Source organism: Neolamprologus multifasciatus, chromosome 7, assembly GCF_963576455.1.
Source record: "Neolamprologus multifasciatus chromosome 7, fNeoMul1.2, whole genome shotgun sequence".
Taxonomy (NCBI): domain Eukaryota; kingdom Metazoa; phylum Chordata; class Actinopteri; order Cichliformes; family Cichlidae; genus Neolamprologus; species Neolamprologus multifasciatus.
In genome coordinates this window covers 5,877,444-5,898,470 of record NC_140445.1, presented here as the reverse complement: position 1 = coordinate 5,898,470, position 21,027 = coordinate 5,877,444, and the positions used below count along the sequence as shown (strand labels likewise).

The following is a 21,027-nucleotide window of genomic DNA, read 5'->3' as shown; positions in this document are numbered from 1 at the left end:
CAAAATTTGGGGGTGGCTGTAGCTCAGGCGGTAGAGCAGGTCATCTACTGATCGGAAGGTTGGTGGTTCGATTCCTGGCTTCCCCTAGTCTGCATGCCAAATATCCTTGGGCAAGATACTAACCCCAAATTGCTCCATCAGAGTATGAATGTGTGTGAATTAGTTAGTTAGTTAGAAAGTGAATGGGTGAATGCACAAGTTGTATAAAGTGCTTTGAGTGCTCAGAAGAGTAGAAAAGCGCCATATAAGAACCAGTCCATTTACCAAATCCAGGAATATTTGTGTGACCACTGGTTTGAAGATGTTTGGTCTTGATGACTACTTATTTTTTTGTTAATGCAATGAAAGAGCCACATAAGTTTGCTTATTTGATCAATGTAGGGATGGCAGATTCCACCCTTCTTGATTTCTTTTTTTTTTTTTTTTTTTGCCTGTCCCATTTGGTTCTTTAGCCGTCAGAATTGTTGTCTGAAGACCAACAAGGATACCCAATGGATTTATTTTGCCAAATGGATCATCATGGCATTGCCGTATTGGTCCATTTGATCGACCTTTGTTTTTATTATTTATTTTATTTTATTTTCAGTTGTTACAGACGGGACAGACATGAGTGAGGGATAGGAAAGGGAGAAAGAAAGAGGAAGGAAAAGAAAAACAGAAGGGGAGAGGGACAGTGAGAAAGGGAAAAAAATCTCCTGGATCACCTGTTGAGAGAAAAAGAATAGAAAGCAAGCAAAAAAACCCAAAAGAAAACAGAGCAACATACTAAACACAACACCATCGCATTAATCTAGCTAAGTGTAAACAGCAGTAAATACTAAATATTGAATGTTGTTGTGCAGCACGCAGGACAGACAGCGCACAATGTGCTTTGAAGTAGCAGCCAAGAAAGGTGTGATTTAAGTCTACGAACAGTGAACACCCATGTGCACACCTGTGTGGATCGGCGCGCTTGTATTCAAATGGTTTCCCCATGTAATGGTCTGCAAGAGGATGTAGAGAGCCATAGCCCTGTCCCCCAGGGCATGAAGCAGGCATGGAGGAGATCCAGGCTCCAGACATCCAGAGGCCCCAGAGTGCGAGAGCCCAAGGAGGACCACCGGAGGGGCATCCGTGCCACCTTCATGGGAAGGAACCCTTCTTGATTTCACCAGACAGTCCCCATATTTTCATATTCAGAATCACAGCAATTACTCCTTGATGACCCCTCTCAGCTGCACCATAGTGCTAAATCATCAGAATTTGTGATGGCAAATGCGATATATTTGGATAGTTCAAGTGAGCATATTCAGTTTCCCCAGTGCCCTTATTTGCAGAGCTGAATATTATCGATGTAAATCTACAAACGCAGCTCTCACTGAGGGTGTAGTCGGTTGGCGTCAAAACACCAGCAGCAGTAGAGATTTGATCTCACACTGCAGAGATTGTAGAGAATTTGCTCAGAACAAGTTTGCGCTTGTTGTCGATGCCTTATGGAGAATAACTGAAACATCGAAATCTCTTCAAACACGGGTTTATTTATGTGACATCTACCATATTAATGTGGAAATGATCCCCTAACATTCTAGTTTATAATGAGGTAGACAAGTAGAGAAGTAGAGATTTCAATCCAGTATTTCTGTTAAGTGTAGAAGGCAACTTCTTGCCTTCTTTCTTCACAGGTACACTGCTGAGTACCGGACTCACCTGATGTGGGTGCACACAGCTGGCGTTGAGGTTGGGGTAGCGGGTAGCAGGGGCAATAGAGTACTGTTCAAAGTTTTTACTGATGTTCTCTGGGGTGGTCTGAGGTAGAAGACGGTAAATGCTCTCCCTGGAGTAGAAAGAAAGATTTAACTATCAGACTTAAGAAAGAACAGCTTTTAAAAGGAACCCAGAGTAACCTATGACTTAAAAGTGCATTCATGTGGAAACAAACCAGCTCAAGCATTATTAGAAGACAATCCCGTTTGAAAGTAATTGACCCTTTGATTCCATGAACATGCTCACACACCTCTCAGCCAGGATCTCCAGTGGGCTCTTTCCTTTTGCCCAGTCCTTCACCATCCATGCAGTGTCAAAGGCAGCCAAAAACCCCCGAGCGCAACCCGTACCCATCGGCCAGAACGGCTGTAAACAAAGCGTGACACACACAAGCTGAGCCTGGGACACAATAAGAGCAGTGTTGGACAACTTTCACAACACTGATAAATAAATACATAAGTACATTTTATTCTAGGCACCTGTCAAAAACACTCAAGATCACATTAGAAGACTTAAAAATATACATACCATTAAGTCAATAAAAGATTCAATAAAACAGTCAATAAAACCTTGTCCATAGTCTTATTACATCCCGTATTGATTACTGTAATTCCCTCCTATTTGGTCTCCCTAAAAAGTCCCTTCATAAACTCCAATTTCTTCAAAAGTCTGCAGCTCGGATCATAACCCGTACTCCGTTAAGTGCTCATATTACCCCAGTTCTTCAGCAGCTTCACTGGTTGCCCATAGAAGCCAGGATAAACTTTAAAATCTTACTTCTCACGTTCAAATGTATCCATAAATCTGCTCCTTCATAACTGTGTGACCTGCTCCATATCACCACTGTTTCCCGCCCTCTCAGATCATCATCTGCTACTCATCTTACCGTTCCGTCCTCACACCTTATCACTATGGGGAACAGAGCTTTCAGTCGCTCTGCTCCCCGGCTCTGGAACTCTCTTCCTCCTGCACTAAGAAATATTGACACCCTTTCCGTATTTAAGACACAGCTCAAAACACACCTGTTTAAACTGGCTTATTCGCTTTAATGCTGATTTTATCTGTTGTCACGCTCTGTTTTGTAATTTTAACTTATTTTATGTATTTTATGACTATTGTTCCTTTTATTAATTGTGTTTTTTGTAAGGTGACCTTGGGTTTCTGAAAGGCGCCCTCAAATAAAATGTATTATTATTAAAACAAGTCAATAAAACAAGTTTACAATACATAAAGTCAAACGACCAGAGTGGCAGGTGGGAAACGATCAGACTGAGTGTGGAGTTTAACGATGGTGTTTGGCGACGGGATCTGAAAGCAGAGAGTCGGTGTTATGGATGTCTGGTGGGAGGGAGTTCCACAGGTGATGGATGGACAAGGTGAAGCCTGTAGAGCCCATAGCAGTCAAACGGGTGGGTACCACAATGAAATGGAGAAATGCATCCAAAAGTTCAGGGAGGCACTTAAGAGTAAGGTTAGTGACTGCCTTGAAAGCTGGGAGCAGAATTTTGAAATCAATACAATATTGAGCCAGAAGCCAGTGAAGCTGCTGAAGGACAAGCGTGATGTGGTTAATGGACGAGCTGGTGATTGTGCGAGCAGCAGAGTTCAGGATTTATGGATGAACGTGAACACGCGGGGACGGCAGTACTGTTGGGAGAGACAGATGGAAGCGATTAATATTATGAAGATCAAAGTACGATGTGAGGATGGAAGGACAGTGCGCCGTCAAGGATGACACGCAGACGCTTAACCTGAGCGGAGGGAGAAACCGAGCGACTGTCAATGAAAAGGGAACGCTACAACTTCTCATACCTCAAGCAAACTATCTCCCACCAGTGCAACCAGCAGCTGGTGTCCATGTTTCTCCCTGATCAAGGCGGCGTTTTCTGAGGCGTACATGCAGGTGAAGTCAAACATGGCGACATCCGGCTGTCCGTAGTGGTTGATGGCGTAGTCCAGGGACGGCAGCTGGTAGTTGGTGCCAAAATCAGCCGCTTCACGAGCATATGAGAGCAACGCTTCCTGATTGACGTTGTCAGGACTCAGAAGCCGTTCAGTTTCCATGTGATCCTGCATTAAGAAGGAGGAGACAGTTTTAGGCACACGGCTGTATTGACAGTTGCTTTTTCACCATATTTAAAAAGTTACAGTGATATCCCATCATTTTTAATCAAAGCAGCAAGGCTGATGGTCAACGAAGAAATATTAACCGGGATAATTCAGAAATGCGTTTTATATTTCTGATTAAACTTCATGTAAAAAAAGTTTGTGCCACATGTGAGCACGCTCACATCGTTCAGCACTGACGGGCAACGTAAGACGAGACGGAGACCACTGAACACACGAGTCTTTACCTATATTACTCCCACTGTGGGGGAAAACCTCTGCCTTCTTTTACACTGTGGGGACCTCATCGTCATCATAAATTATCTTAAAAAAAATAATTACATTTTTTAAAAGAAACAGTTGTAACAGGTTAATGCCGGGCTCACACTGTGCGATTTTTGGCCCATTTTGAGCCGATTTGAGTCGTGCGACCGTTTTGGCGATCGGCCCGATTTTGGCCTTCATCGTGCGTCGTGCATCGTGTAGTATACGTGGGGTAACGAGAAGCGATTAACACCTCACGACCAGCTCCCGATCATCAATCGCTTGGTCGTGAGGATTTCAAACCTGTTTGAAATCCTCGTGACCGTCGCGCAAACACAAATGTCAGCGAAAAAGACGGCACAGCAGTGCAGCGTGTGATCTGGACACAAGTGATAGAGGCACTTGTAGAACTTTGGAAAGCTCATCCGAGCCTTTTCGATGTGGCCTCACAAAATTATCACGACCACAACAACCGTGAAAATAGTTGGATAGACATTGCTGCTCAATCACAGCTGACTAATCAATGTTTTTCATTAGCAATTTAGCAAAGTTGATGGCGGTGGTGTGTGTGTCTGTGTGAGTGAAAGACAGAGAGGGAGAGCGAGCGACAGAATTTCTGTTATAACCTTCATTTTATGGACGCACAGTGTGAGCACTCGGGTCGCGTCAGAGCATCGGGTCGTATAGTGTGAGACTCTGCATCGTGACCTACGAACTTCTAACCCCTGCGAGTCAATCGCACAGTTTGAGCAGGAGCTGAATCGCGCGACTGAAAAAAATCGCAGTGTTAGGGAGAGTTTCCAGGGTTTCCAGGATCTTAAGAGAAATCCATGTAATGGTCTTGAACTGGTGATAAAGGTATGTGTGAGAGGGGAGAGAATTAATAAATAGCCCTCATACGTATGCCAATCCAATACTCTAATACTCTCCTGCGTGTGTGTGTGTGTGTGTGTGTGTGTGTGTGTGTGTGTGTGTGTGTGTGTGTGTGTGTGTGTGTGTGTGTGTGTGTGAGAGACAGGTTGACTGTGTGTATTTTCAGATAATTGGTTTGGCAGACATTACCGGGTGGTTAGACTGAGGGTCACATGGCGCCTTTCCAATATGATCCAGTTGAAGTCCTAATGCAACTGTAATAACCACATTTATAATGTCTAATCTCTTTAATGGTGTGTGTGTGTGTGTGTGTGTGTGTGTGTGTGTGTGGCGCATGAGCGTTTAATTAGAACCCTATTCATCAACCTCCGCTATGCCGACCCGTCACTCACTGGTCTGGCGAGCGCGCACGCATTCCTGTTTGGGAACGGCCTTTGAATCCTGGAACCAGGGTTAACCACAGAGGGAGGGTGTGAACTGTAACCCATTGGAGTCTGGAAGAGTCGAATCTACGTTTGTGTGTCTGATTAAATCAAAGTCAGCTGAGTAAACTCACATTAATGATGACCCCTTTGTCCAGCAGGCTCTGCTTTTTTGCAGTCATGACAAAGTAGTGGGTGTTGTCTTTGTAGTAAACTATGTTCTCCAGGTCGATTCCTGCAAACACGAACATATTTACTTAACAGAGGATGTTTAGCACAGGAAGGAGCAGCATTTAGAGTGGGAGAAGCTGTCATTTTCCCACTGCAACATTCTTTCCCGACTCACCAGTCTCCTCTTTGAGTTCCAGAAAGAACTTTTGGTTAAAGATGAAGGCCACGCCACTTATTTCTTCTACTTTGGCCTCTGCTGTTGTGTTCCTATTGACAAAGTTAGCCGTTATAGCGATGGCCAGCTTCCCACGAAACTCCTTGCGCCTGAAACCTGCAGAGGTGGGGGAGGAAGGTAAATCAATACAAAAGTGTTGAAAATATAATCCACACAAAGCTTCACTTTGTTTGTTCCAATAGTGGGAAAACAGTAAGCCTGCTCCTGATGACCTCAGTGATCTGGATGTTTTGTAAGGCAAAGGGTGAATAAAAATGTAAATCAGTAAGAGTCTATTTAGTGCTTTACACATGAGAATGATTTTAAAAGTTATTCAAAGTAGGGCTGGGCTATATCATACCGTTCACGGCAATACCGGTGTAATTTTGGGCAACGATAGGAAAATGAAATATCGCGATAGAATATGGATAAAACGCGCATGCGCACTGCCTATGTTTACATACGCACATGGCGGCGACGCAGAATGAGAAGAGCGAAAGTGGATCGTTAAATGAAAAGGATGAACCAGATCTGGTTTGTTAAAATGCTGCAACTTCAGTGGTGTGGAACTGGTTTAGCTTTCGTCCGTCAGGTACACAACAAAGCACTATTTTTGGTAGAGCATGCTAGCGGGCCGTCGTTATTACCGTGTATTTTGGAAAATACGGCACACTTAAAATCAATCCTTTGATTTTTCTGAAAATCGACAGAGCCCTTTATAATCCCGTGTGCCTTATGTATGAATTCTGGTTGTGTTTACTGACCTCGAAACGATTTTATGTACACGGCGCTCGAAAATCTGTCAGATGTTTCAGTATGACTTTGCTAAGGTACGAAGCCGCACCGCTTGATGGATTGTCGGAGCATTACGGCTCCGACAGTACGTATCACCTCGCGGAGTGATACGTACTGAGCTTCAACATGATATTACCGTATTGTGTGTGTATAACCTCTTTTTAAGTTTTGTGGATATTACACATGGTTATGCTGAGGATATGTCGGCCAATTTCCACTGGAATTGCCTTTTGGTTAAACTGTCAGCAAGGAATTTGTACTGTTACATTTTTATGTAACTTTAATGCACATACAAAAAACAGCTGCTTGTTTAAGTTGTAGAGTTGTAAAGTATTTTGTCTAGTGTCAATTATATCGTCAGTTAGCGTTATCGCAAATTTTCAAATGTATATCGTGATAAATATTTTTGGTCATATCGCCCTGCCCTAATTCAAAGGGAATGCAGTGATTTATTTTTTACTGAGTAATGCGCTCCACCTTTTTGATGTTTGTTAGCTTTCTGCAGAATTATGAATGAGCTGTAGTTTTACTATGACCTGTAAAGACACAGTTACAATAATCTAATCCGCTGAAGATGTGATCATTTGAATACTGTGTAAGCAAGATTTTCTGCATCTGCTTCAGACTGAAATCCTTTAATTTTTCCAATATTTTTCCAATGGTACTAACACGGTAGGGCAATGGTAAGCACTGATGCCTCACAGAAATAAGGTCCTGGGTTTGAATCCAGGCTGGATTTACAAGAGATGCCTTTTCTGTGGAGTCTCCAGGTACTCTGGCTTCCTCCCCAAATACATGCATGGGGTTAAAATAACTGGTGTCTCAAGTGGTCATAGGTGTTTCTGTGAGCGTGTCTCTGTGCCAGCCCTGTGATACCCTGGACAGATCCTCAGTCTGTACCCTGCGTCTTGGCCTATGACAGCTGGAATAGGCTCCAGCACCTCTGATGTAAGGCTGATAATAGGCCGAATTTGTGCATCATGTTTTCTAGATAGGCTGTTTTCTTTGGGGGTGAAAACAACCACTGATTTGCTTAATGCACTTTTTGTTTAAGTGTAGGGGAACTGCAATCATGTGGTGACACTGATGTGCAGAGTTGTGTGTCATCTGCATACTTTTGACAATAAATGTTATAATACTCTGAATGAGAGGGAGCATGTAGATGCTATTCCCTCAATACCGCTAACGTACTCTCCAAAATCCAAAAGTACTTATCAAACAGGCTCCAAGTGTACATCACATCCTTTGTCCCGGGACAAGACTCAGCGGTCCATCTGCATCTAAAGGACAGAGGTCACTCTTTCGAAGATGCCAATGTTCCCATTTTGGACAGAGAGGACAGACGGTTTGAAAGAGGAGTGAAAGAAGCCATCTACGTCCACTGTGAACGGCCATCTTTGAACAGAGGCGGTGGTTTACGACACCAGCTGTCTGCCATCCAGTTTTGAGTTCCCTTCCCAGATGCCTTAACATCACATCCTGGGCCTTTTGACCTCAGGAAATCACATGATAGGGTGGGGCTAGGTTTCACAATGAGCTCACCCGAAACCTTGGCTGATGGTGACCCACACCAGTTTTCACACCTTGGCTCGTGTGATTAGGTAGAGGATCATTAGGGGGTCCAGTGTCCCTCTCACTCCCACAGGGCTTAAATCTGGGACTCTCCACCATTTGACCCTAGAACTGAAGAAACTTCTTGGATGAGAGATGAAACGTCTTCCAGACGCTTTTCTTTCCAAGCTTCTTAGACTCTTTGCCGTCCTCATCATGGATATGTGGAATTACTTCAAGTCTAAAGAAAATCCCTGCAGGGCCTAACCATTGGGGAATTTTGTATTGTTTGTGTTTTTAAGACAGAAGCTGCAATTCTTAAGTTATCTAGTGTAGACGACAGTCAGGAGTTAGTCATAATGTTGTTCTTTCCCTAACAAATAATTTGCACAAACATCTCCCCCTCCTACTAGTCGACCATTATAATCCTATTTAGAATATTATATTATTATATATTATATTATATTATATTTAGAATATTCCTTAGAGGAAAGTCCTGGAGCAACATGCAGTTGAAACAGTTTCTCTGCAGTCATGGAGACACCAAACCTTCAGGAGGATGATGCTTCCCATCAGTCATCCTTATGGGAAAGTATGTTCATAACACACATATGCCACACACACTCACACACGAGCAGAAAATAAACACTTCAACTTGTACGCTTTGACAAAGCCAACAAAGCTCTCCAACAGTTCATGAACCAGAACACCCCTCTGACCCCATACGCACCATTAAGCCTCCAGCTGAAACTATGTCAGCAGGAAATGCTTTACCAAGTGGCTGAAAGCAGCTTTGCACCACCTCACCTCATTTCCACAGAAAAAAACAAACAAACGGAGCTTTGACTCCTGAAATGTAGGTCCATAACAAAGTATGACCCACAGCACCACTCGCATCTGTAACCTATAATCTTTTCTCACCATCTAATGTGCTTCTGCGTCCGTCAGCTCCAATCACCACGTCAAATTCAAAGTCCGAGACAGGATGGCCAGAAGGTCGGATCTCCGCCCGCCAACCATGACCTGAGGAACAACACAAGAAACCATATATGACATTCAAGGACAGTGCAAGAAAACACAAGCAGGAAGGCAGGAAGGCAGGAAGGCACGCTCAAGTGCTGATTTTAAAGAAAAACACGAAACAGGCAGAGCAGATGAGGTTGCATCTCAACTACCCTCTCAGTGTCACATAGTCGTGTCATGTTCCTTGGAGTGTTAGAGTGAGGAAGTTTCTGGACGTGCCGTGTGGGACGTGCTATTTTAAGACATTCAGAAAACGCAGCACAGAGTTCAACTAAAATTTAACAGCACACTCAGTTTATCTTTATTCTCCACACAGAGTAGAAATACTCTATATATACTTCAAATGTGTGATCATTTTAACATGCACTGTGTGTAGGGAACTTTCCTTATATAGCCAAGATATGCAGGCGGGTCCCAGCATGTCACTGCCACTCATGACACTTTAACATACAGATAATACCACAAATACACACCCACAGACACACTTGTCTTTCTCTATTTGTGAGGATACTTACTGACTTTGGAACTGAAAATGGCTTCATAGTAGAGCAATGCACTGACTTACACACTGGTGTAATGAATTTGTTCATGAGGACATACTCACCGACATCTGTCTGCTCCTCTGGTGGCTCCAGCAGTTTGATGAACTCAACATTGACGTGAATCTCGACACCAAGGATCAAGCTCACTTTTACAAGCATCAGTTGAAGCTGGCGGATACCTGGAGCAAAGAGACAAGTGTGTTCACAGAGCAAACCAAGAAAAGAAAAGAACCATCTCTACTGGCAAAAAACAGCAATTCTACATACTTAGTAGTTATTAACACACATCAATTAAATCTCCAGAATAAAACTGGGAAATTTAAAAAAAAAAAGCCCACGTCCTCCAAGATCCATGGTTATAAAAAAGGCTTTCTTCGAACCAAGCAGCAACTTACAGGGATAAATAGAAATTATACAGAGAAGTGCCAAAAATGACCCGAGCCCATTCCAGGGTGGATTTTAAAGTTAGAATGAACTTTACAGGCTGTAAACTGTGCTCTAAAGCCTCCATAACAACGCTATGGTGGGTGGATTTTCAACAACTAACCCTTAAACTTTAGGAAGGTTTTAAAAAAGGTGGCTTTTAGTTTATTGTCATTTAGCACTAATTAACTCTCAAGTGTGTCTCTGCAATGCACTTTGCTATCCATGCTGCCAAGCATTATGCAACAACTCAGTCGTTTTAAACCAAAAACGGTTTAAAAACCCCAAAATCTGGGTGTTGATGAGCAGGGGAACAAATATAAGTTTAATATATACAACCTGTGGTATGGAATGTGGTTTACTGATGCTATCGTGCTAATGTTTATTTTGCTGAAATTGGACTCAGATGAGTTTTTAATGTTATTTATTCATGAAATAAGTAGTTTGGGGGTTTGAACCTTTTTATGCTTCTTAAATAGGCCATGTCACATAAGTCGAAGAACCACTGACACAAAAAGGTAATCACGAGGATTATAAAAATAGAGCTTTGCTGCTGCTGCGACTGAATGAATCCAAAGCAACAAAGACAAGGACACCATACTTGTGTGGATCTGTCACAACAGCGTACTGCAACCAAACAGACCATAAAACAGACTGACAACAGTAGATACTTGCAGAGACATGGCAACAGACTCTCAATGAGTCAGAATTTAAAATCAACATAAGCATGATTTTTTAGTTTTTAGAATAATATAATGCGAGTTGTTTGTACACGTTTCCACTTGTGCTCCAGAAGGAATTAAAGTTAACGGACGTTCAGGAGAAGGACATGCAGAGGGTGGGTGTGGCGGAGGAGGATGTGAGGGATAGGATGAGATGGAGGCAGATGATCTGCAGTAGCAGCTGGAAGAAGATTCCCCCTGGACACTACTGTAAGAATCTGAGATGCCGAAGCATTTACACTGTACTTACATGCATTAGCAAAGAATGCCCGTACAGTACAGATGAGAAAGAAAACAATGAGTGAAGAGAGTCAGCAGACCTCATCTTTGAAATGAGATGCATGACAGTTACTAAAGCTGGAGAGCAACAAGTGCGAATGGAAATGTGAATGGTAAATGGCCTGTATTTGAATAGCGCTTTACTTAGTCCCTATGGACCCCAAAGCGCTTTACACTACATACAGTCATCCACACATTCACACACTGGTGATGGCAAGTTACGTTGTAGCCACAGCTGCCCTGGGGCGCACTGACAGAGGCGAGGCTGCCGAACACTGGCGCCACCGGGCCCTCTGACCACCACCAGTAGGCAACGGGTGAAATGTCTTGCCCAAGGACACAACGACCGAGACCGTCCAAGCCGGGGCTCGAACCAGCAGCCTTCCGATTACAAGACGAACTCCCAACTCTTGAGCCACGATCGCCCCGCTACTTGCAAACTGCAGCAAATCAGGCTGCAGGAAAAACAATCCTCCTCTCACATGACAGAGTCACACATCCACTTCTGTGACGGTGGCTTTGGTTTTGTGGCCAGACAACATCACATTTACTGCACAGTAGTGATTTCTCACACACACACAGTGCACTTACTCAGAGGCAGGAACCATTTACATGTTATGGCTTCACAGTACTTTGCATGTATTCTCTGTTAAAGCACTACTGCGGTGCCACTCTGAGGACAGCCCATTTTATTTTTACAAATGTGCTTCAAACGCATCACATGCAAGAAATCATAACGATACCGCTCCAAACAAAAATAACATTAGAAATTAAATTAGATTAGAATTTAAAAAAAAATCAGATTAGAATGAATACATTACATTAAAAAAATATCAAACCAATATTAGAAGTTTTTCAGAGCGATTAAATGTTTTATAATGTAGAACTTTTGCCAGACTTGTTTTATAATCTGACACCTCTTCAGCTGGCATAAGAAATTCACGTTTAGTTAAGACTAAGACAGGGGTGGCAACTCCAGGCCTCGAGTGCCAGTGTCCTGCAGGTTTTAGATGCGTCTTTGATCCAACACAGCTGATTTAAATGGCTAAATTACTTCCTCAACATGTCCTGAAGTTCTCCAGAGGCCTGGTAATGAACTTGTGTGTGTTGACCCAGGGTGAGATCTAAAACCTGCAGGATACCGGCACTCGAGGCCTGGAGTTGCCTACCCCTGGACTAAGGTGTAAGAACCCTGGGCATCCACTAATGTCTGTGCATGTGTGCCCCACCCCTTACACACACAGAGTGGAGAAAGTAGCAGTAGTAACTAAAGGATGGTACCAACTTTCAGCCAAAGTACAAGCCCGACATCAAAGCCGGCACTGCACTTCCTCAGATCTCCAGAAATACACTCACAAAAACCACATTAAGAGATAAAAGATGGAAAATTTCCCAAAATATTATTATAGCTTAATAAAATTTCAGACAGGCAGAGCAACTGAATTTTAATTCATTTTTCTTATGTCTCAAACGAGATTGTTTCATGACTATATTATCAAGATACCATGGGACTCATGTTTTGTTTCCTATTACAACCATTTAGAACCTAGTCAGTAAATAACTTTAAAAGCAGATGAATTATTCAATCATAAATTGGAGCCATTTGAAAGGAATTAGGATGCGTCTTCCTTCCTAGAGCTAAAAATCAAAGAATGTGTGTCACAGTTTAACTTTCAGTCAGCTGTGCTGTGTTTTGGCAGATTATCATCAAAGCTTAAAAAAACGGAGACAAATGATGTGTGCACGCTCACTGATGTGGTCGATGGCGCCAGCACAGAACTTTCCGTAGAACTTCTTGGCCCCGAGTCCCCTGAGGTCGTGGATGGTGTAGGGCCAAAGGTGGAGCACATTGTTCCTGGAGAAGGTGTCTCTTTTTTCAATCACCACCACCTTGCAGCCCAGCAGAGTCAGCTCGATGGCCGTCCGAAGGCCACACGGACCGCCGCCGATGATCAAACACTGAACGGGAGAAGATTTCAGTTTTAAGATTCTGTGCTGCAACACAGGAACAACTCCAGCATGTCGCCTGCCTGTCTGACTCTCACGGTGATTGTACTGGCTTGTTTAACACTAGCTTATAAAACAAGGGAGTTCACAGAGAGGTCTGAAGGAAAACGGCAACAGACAGTAACTGAAATGTTCTCTTGCATGTTATTCAACCCAATCAGGTTGTGAATCACTCAACACACCTAAAACACCAGCATGTAAGCTTAAACATATACTTTACTGACTACTGAATTTCAACCCCTAATGCAAATATGCCATGTACGCAGCTGGAGTGGGAAAGCATCATTCAAATGTCTTGCAGCAGCACAGCGCCTCTCTTTTTTTAAAATCGCATTTAGCGCTTCATTTCCAGATCGGCACGCAGCTATTTTACAGCCACACAGGAAATTACGTAGCCAAACAATTAGCACAGCAATTTGGGTACATTTCTAACGGCTACCTTATTAAAAAGAACAAAGAAAAACCGATAGATTCACAGAACTCCACAAAGTCCCAAACTGCTAAATCCTCTGCCCTCATTTTGAGAATAGATACAGTTTTAAAAGAGAGATCGCCCACCCAGCCTTAGGCCCACCATTTTTCTCCTGGAAAAAAAAAAAAAGCCTGAAATAATAGTTTCTGTTATTTTTGGCGAACTCCCAACCCAACCCTTCTGTGTTAATCTCCCCTCTGTGAGTCTCTGGCCTCATTTCCCTCCAGACTTCTTATCTTCTCCTTCAGAAACGAGCTTTCCAATGCTGCGTTAAACACGGTGCTCAGAATATCCATTCGTTTATGGCGAGACAAAACTCACGTGACAGAAAATACCAAATAGGAGATCCTTATTGTATCACGTGAAATGCATATGCGAACTTTCATAATGTTTTTGAGCAAATAATACTTAAACACTAAGTAAATGTTTCTGCGTGCATCTCAGTCATCGATTTATATTAATTCTGCTCAGAGTTTGGATCATGTGTTTACTGCCGTTCAACAGCCTTCAACACCATCAGAACAACATCACACAACCACTTCAGAACCTTCAGAGGTCAGTCGTGCTTGGTCTTTCTTACCCTCGTGCCTTGGCAGGCCTTATTCTGGTTGTAGACCTTTTGCTGAGCTCTCTTGTCCAGTTTGGTCCAAAGGGCTTTGACTTTCCAGGAGCTGACTGCCGCCTTCAGTGAGTTATAGAAGTTGCTGTGGTCCAGTGGATCCAGCTCCAACTGCCTGCAGAGGATGCTGAAAGCCTGCAGAGTCCCTTTACAGGTAGATGCCTGGACAAAGTTCTCAAATAGCTGGCTGGCCTGAGCCGTACGCTCGTCCTCTTTCTCGCCCATTGATGACCGGTGTGTCCAGTCTCCTTTAATCATTTTCTTCCACCTTTGCTCTCCCGCTTTTTTATCCTCTCCTTCCACACAGTCAGCACGGGACTCCCAGCATTTGTGCAATGTTCAGCTGAATAAAAGAAAGGAAAGAAGACCAAGAACTTATACTTCTGTGAACTCTGTAACATCTGTCAGCGAGGGAAAGGTGAGGTTATCATTTGGTGCAAAGTCAGCAAACTAAAGTTTTGTTTTGTTCCCCAGGTTTAACTGGATATTCTATATATAGAGTTTTAATATCCTGGTGATTTCTGAAATTAAAGTTAATTTAGATACAATTTTAAAATAAATGCACAAATAACCGCCAGGAAAGACTTCAATATTTGTCAAAGGTGACGAGATTACTTTGTTATAATAATTACAAAAAGATGAGGCGCTTATGCCCTGCTCCGTTCTGGTCGTGTTTGCGACTGCAGTGACATCTTTCAGGTATTAATTTTGCATCGCTGTCTGGAAACACCCTTGTAGTTCCAGCAAGGTCACGTTTCAAACGTAAGGAGTCTGAAAATAAATTGCAGAGGTCAGCATGTTGCCTCATATAGCCAGAGTGTCATGTCCTGCATTCTGCGTGAGGTATCCGGGGACTAGCGCTGCTTTACCAATACATCCCCGTACAGGCCTACACATCCACCTCCAGCCAACGACAAGCCTGTGAAGTTCAAACAGTCTTAATAAGCTGAACATATTTTTTGCCCCCTGTGCAACAAAGATATTTGCCCCGACTACCTGATAGGATTATGACCCCATGTGCATTTGGAGGGTTCAGCTGAGCAGTCATGGGAGCAGCTCAAACCCTGTAGCTGCAGAAATACAGAGAAAAACACTTTCACAGTTATAATTGTGTGCCAGCAGCAACTCGGGGAGGTTCAAAATGTGGAAAAAGCAAACGCTAAGGAAGAATACATCACTTCTTCTAAACCGTGCAAACGGATTTATGTTCATAACTAAGAGCTCATGAAGATGACGACCAAATATCAAGATAGCAGCACTTCTCTGCTGAGTATTTATCCTGAGACAGTTCGTTTCATAAGAGATGTTATAAGTATAGTCTGCACATGTCAAGTCTGGACATCCTCTGTCCCAAATCCATGAGTTTCTATTGTTGAAGTCAACAGTCGCATCATTTGCTACCACTGCTACGCAGACGACATCCAGCTATATCTATCCATCTATCTATCTCTATCTATATATCTCTATCTCTATATATATAGAGATATATATCTATCTCTATATATATCTATATCTATCTCTATATCTCTCTATCTCTCTCTCTATATATATATATAAGCTGCAGATTCTAAATGTGTGCTTAGAAACCATCAAAGGTTGGATGGCTGACAACTTCCTCCAACTTAATGAAGAAAAGACTGAAGTCCTTGTATGTGCTCCAGACAGACATGTACCTAACATAATGAATGCTCTTGGTCCTCTTTCAACATGTGTGAAATTGTCTATCAGGAACCTCGGGGTAACCTTTGATTCTGCTCTTACCCTGGATGTCCACGTCAAATCTCTGGTTCGGCCATGCTTCTATCATTTAAGAAACATTTCTAAATTGAGCCCCATAGTATCTCATACTGAACTGGAGATTGGTATTCATGCATTCATTTCATCATGATTGGACTACTGTAATTCACTGTTTACATGTCTAAACAAAAACTCCCTGGAGCGTCTGCAGATTGTCCAAAATGCTGCAGCAAGGCTTCTGACAAAAACATCGAAATACTCTCATGCATGTAACACCATTGCTTATACAGCTGCACTGGCTCCCCGTTGAATTCAGAGTCCATTTTAAGATTCTGGTTCTGACATTTAAGGCTATTCAAGAACAAGCACCAGCGTACATCATTGAACTTTTACAGCCCTATGCCCCTAGTAGGTCCCTGAGGTCTTGTGATCAGGGCCTACTTGTTATTCAGTATACAAGACTGAAAACCAAGGGTGATAGAGCTTTTGCTACTGTGGCCGCCACACTGTGGAAGTCTCTTCCTCAGAACTTAAGATCTGCAGACTCAGTGATTACTTTTAAAAAACAGCTAAAAACACGTCTTTTTAAAATTGCATTTTGTTAACTTTGGACTGTTTGTTTTTTTTACCTTGTAAAGCACTTTGTGATCTTTTATCTAGAAATGTGCTATATAAATAAAATTTTACTTACTTACTTACATAAAAGCATTGATAGCTGCACTATTCAATTCTTTAAGGATGGATTATGTGAATATTAACAACTTAATCCCAACGTTTGAAGAACATTCATCCACCCTGTAAAGGCTTATAAACGGCTTTCTGGGAAATGCTTCTCAACTCATTTCTCACAACCTGACCAATTAATCACCACAAAATGTTCCTATTTAGGAAAGTAAACTCCCACCTCGTCACTGTCGATGTAAATGCAACGCTGAAAGAAAGCAGCTGCTAAATTTGTCATGTACATATACTGTTGGATGGTGGATGTTCATGTTAAACATGGAGAGTTTCAGATTACTAGGTCAGCGCATGCAAAACTAGTTCCTGTGAACCAAAGGCTCTGGTTTTAAACCGAGCGCTCTGACAGTTTTCAAGAATTAAAATACAAAGCTTGAAAATAAGATTAATGATATTTTCACTTTAATATCTCAGTCATTAATACTGAACCTTTGTTTTTGATGTCACACTTTTTTTTTAAATAAATGATTAATAAGTCTAATGTTCAGTGAGACATAGGCTCATACTGCCTTTAGTTAACATGTACTTGCCTTCATTTTTGGCGATTCCAGTGCTTTGAGGGCCAAAAGTCGTCAAATGTCACAACATTTGACAGCTAAATTCTACACTTCAGCTGATTTCTCTGCATACATAACACTTCCAAGCATGCACACCACATTCACTTCAACTGTTTGACATTTCATATGACAAGACATCTGGCTGAGAATCCCTACTGCCTCAAATGGACCATTACGGCAAAGCTGGGATGGTCAATTTGGTAAAGAAAATCCGTTGGGCATCTTTCTTCGCCTTTAGACAATAATTCTGATGGCAAAAGAGCCAAACGGGACAGGCAAAAAAAAAAAAAAAAAAAAAAAAAAAGAATCCCTACTGCCGACTAGTGCATTCAGCAAAGCTGCAGAGCACCACGGGAACATCAGCATGAGTATAAATCCTCAAAACAGTACTAGTCACTTGCTTAAGATAAGTCATTGACTCTAAATTAAGCTTCCCTCATCTCCACAACTACATCCCTACTATCAGGCACGTGGCCGGCACCAGTGGATGAAAGCATGAGCAGGACCGACTCACAGGATCCAACAGTACATGCACTCAAGTACTTACAGGTAATGTTTTAATGTACTTGTATTTCTACGTCTACTGAATCATATTTTGCCATGCAAATGTTGTGCTTTGCACTATTTAGATGCCTGTAACTCTTTATTTTCTTTATTTAACTGTTAAGTAAAGATTCTAAATACTCATTTAACAACTATTCAGTGTTTAACTCTTGTATTACTTGCTGTGTAATTCCATCTGTATGAGGGCACAGGGTTGAAATCAGCTTTTCAGACTTCCTGTGGGCCCCATTGCTTTTCTGTTAGTCCTCCATTGGCCACGCCATGACACCCCCGACTCTGTTATGTTTGTTGGAACGTGCTTTGGAGCTGCTCGGCTGAACAGACCATCTTAAATTACCCCAAACATCTTTTTTTGCACTACTTCCTCCACAACAAACGGTAATACGCAAATATCTATAGCTTCAATCTCTACTCTTTAAATAAAAGTTTAAAAGTTTCAGAATTTTACTTTGCTTAATACCTCCTTGTATATCCTTCGACTCAGTAATTTCCTTAATATTAAAAAGTATTTTTTATTCTATACGTCTCAAACTATCCCAAAAACAGGCTTGCGTGTTATTTGAAGCCAAAGCCAAACCATTTCCTGGATAACATCTTTGTCAAAGTATCACATCCCAATCGCTGGAAGCCTCTCAGCATCACCGTTACAGTCATGGAATCTGCTTTCCTGGAGGAGCTGCGAGAGGGATCGCATTTCTTTCAACTACAGACGGGAGCCGACGTGCGCGCTTACGCACGCAGCACGCGGCATCCAAAAGACCTGAAACCGAATCGCATGAAAATCTGTGTTTGTACAGGAGAGTGTGCGCCACGGCAAGGGATGTGCATGCAGCAGAACACCTGGTGGGGCCTTTACTTTGTGCCAGTCACATTCCCCACACTCTGCAAGAAAGACAGACCTTCCCTTTAAATCCTTGAGTGGCCCAAAGGGGGGCTCAGGTCTCTGCTACCGAACAGTTTGGCAGCACACAGCAGCGTCTCAATTACTATTCCTCCCCCGAAACACTCACACATGCTTACTTTAGACCCTTCGTGCCATTTTAATGGAGAAAGTTTTCTGAAGCTTTGTTGCCAGTTTTCCCATCTAATTGAAATAATACATGAATGCATTTAGCAATTTGCCTAGCAAAACACTCATACTAGTTTCACATTTAAGCTTCCATATCACTTCTAAAGGAAACTTGAGACACGGCTCGGAGCAAATAAAAAAAATAAAAAATATCGAGGGATGTGTTTGGAAACTGCGTCCTGAAAACGGCACGGAAGCCAACTGTCAGCCCACTGACCAGCTGGGTCAGGAGAAAAATATAGTAGTGTGTGTTGAGATTCACAGAGCTGGAGGGTTATGGGAAAAGTCCTAACCTTGGAAGCTGCACTACTACTGTATATAACCACATCTGGCAGGGTGCATTCTGGGAAGCATGATAGAGGAAGTGGTTTACTTTGTATCGCCTTCCAAGCTCACTTCTGTCTCACAGTATATCCATATCAGCCTGCATTTCAAGGCCTGTTTCAGCCGAGTCACAAACTAACGCAACAGATGAATGTCTGCAGCTTTTTTAATGCCTTTTCCTCCTACAGCAAGAGGAATAAAGTTTATGGTGCAAGGTCATACTGAAGCATCGTGTTCCTATTTTATGCAGCATGCACTTAAAGTTTACAAATGAATGGAATTTGGGTCTCCAAGTCTCACCTCCCTGTAAGTGGAACCTGTACCCAACAGCCCCTCCACACACCCGTCCAAGTCTATTGACACCAAGCATTCATACACTGTACATTTCTATTCCTGAGTACTTGAATGAGTGACCTTTTAATTAGGTTAGTCATTTTAGTTGTGTCGGGTGTCAAACAGTGATGATGTGATATGAAATACAAGAACACTTCAGAAGTAACACAAGGCTAGATCACTTATGGATAGGGATGGGTATCGTTTAGGTTTTATCTGATACCGGTGCCAAACCGGTACTTTTGAAATGGTGCCGGTGCTTAAACGGTGCTCAAACCGGTGCTTAAAGAATGGAGAACACAAAAGTGGTCCAAAAACCTCTCATGTTCAGCTGTTTTTTTTTTTTTTTTTAAAGATAACAATGTTAGCCTTTTCTGCAGCTATGGGGCATATATGGTATCACTCTTGGCTGGAAGCAGTGCTTAATCAATGGAAAAAACAAACTTTCTCCAAAAACCTCTCATGTTTAGCTGTTTTCCACTTTTTCTTTGGTCATTTTAGCCTTTTTGGCCAGGGTGAAGGGAGTATCTGCCATCAAACAAGAAGACAGCTGCATGTAGCTATGATGATGTTTGCTAGTTCACCTTACATGCATTAATGTAATAACGTGGTTAGCCTACTCAACGTAAATTACACACGAACAAAATTAAGCGACTCACGCAGAGAAGAACGGCTGCTGCTGCATCATCATCCTCATCATTTCTGCTACACTGGCAGGGCTAGGGGCCAGGACTCTACTCTTCGGGTTTTTGGGGGATGTTGCTAACTTCGGGTCCGATAACAGGCACCACACCCGCAGTAGATGTGCACGGTGTGAGGTCTCGCAGCAAGCTATCAAATACGCCGCATTTCTCGGCTTTAAAAAAACCCGCTATGCATCGCCAGGTGTTTCATCGGATTTGAGGTGTTACCTCCTTTGACAGTATCACAGTATCAGCTTAAAGCACTTGTTGCAGCTGCTGAGTTTGCATCTTTTGCTGAGAAGTACAGCCAGACTTTTGACCGCTTCGCCTTGGGCATTTTTAATCTGTAGCTCTGCTCTAAAAGAACGTACGTACCTGGGCCTGCCTACTATCCTCGGAAACGTAAAATGATTGGCTAGAATCTAAAGTGTATCATTCCATACCAGTTGGTGGCGGTAATGCACCTTTCAGTTGTTTGCCAACCGCCAATACAAATGTAAGGAAGAAGAAAGTGTATCACAGCTCAGGAAAAAAAAGCACCGAAATAAAACACCGAAATGTGCGCTGCTTTTCGGTCTGGTTACTACCGTTTATGTCAGATGGCACCGGATACCGGTACCCATCCCTACTTATGGATAGTTATTTATGCACCGTATGCATACATTGTGTGTTTGTGATACCATCCTGATACATGCTAAAGGCATGTGTATGTGCACTTGTGCAAACTACAGAAAAGAAATGTGCGTTTAAAGAGTTTCTTTGAGACAAAAGAACCAGCTGCATCTAAAGGCTCCAT

General features: G+C 42.5%; 1 protein-coding gene across 2 annotated transcripts in view; it reads right to left on the bottom strand.

The window, feature by feature from the left end:
- Window positions 1-21,027, bottom strand: part of mical2b (microtubule associated monooxygenase, calponin and LIM domain containing 2b) — a 78,435-nt gene that overhangs the window by 38,922 nt on the left and 18,486 nt on the right. For both annotated transcript variants that reach the window (XM_085169085.1, XM_085169086.1), the window contains exons 2-10: window positions 14,188-14,569; window positions 12,880-13,087; window positions 9,767-9,883; window positions 9,061-9,162; window positions 5,755-5,910; window positions 5,543-5,643; window positions 3,556-3,813; window positions 1,994-2,109; window positions 1,687-1,813 (exon numbers count right to left, since the gene is read on the bottom strand). In XM_085169085.1, coding sequence (XP_085025211.1) covers window positions 1,687-1,813; window positions 1,994-2,109; window positions 3,556-3,813; window positions 5,543-5,643; window positions 5,755-5,910; window positions 9,061-9,162; window positions 9,767-9,883; window positions 12,880-13,087; window positions 14,188-14,484 — 1,482 coding nt within the window. In that variant the 5' untranslated portion in view covers window positions 14,485-14,569. The remainder of the gene's footprint in view (window positions 1-1,686; window positions 1,814-1,993; window positions 2,110-3,555; window positions 3,814-5,542; window positions 5,644-5,754; window positions 5,911-9,060; window positions 9,163-9,766; window positions 9,884-12,879; window positions 13,088-14,187; window positions 14,570-21,027) is intronic.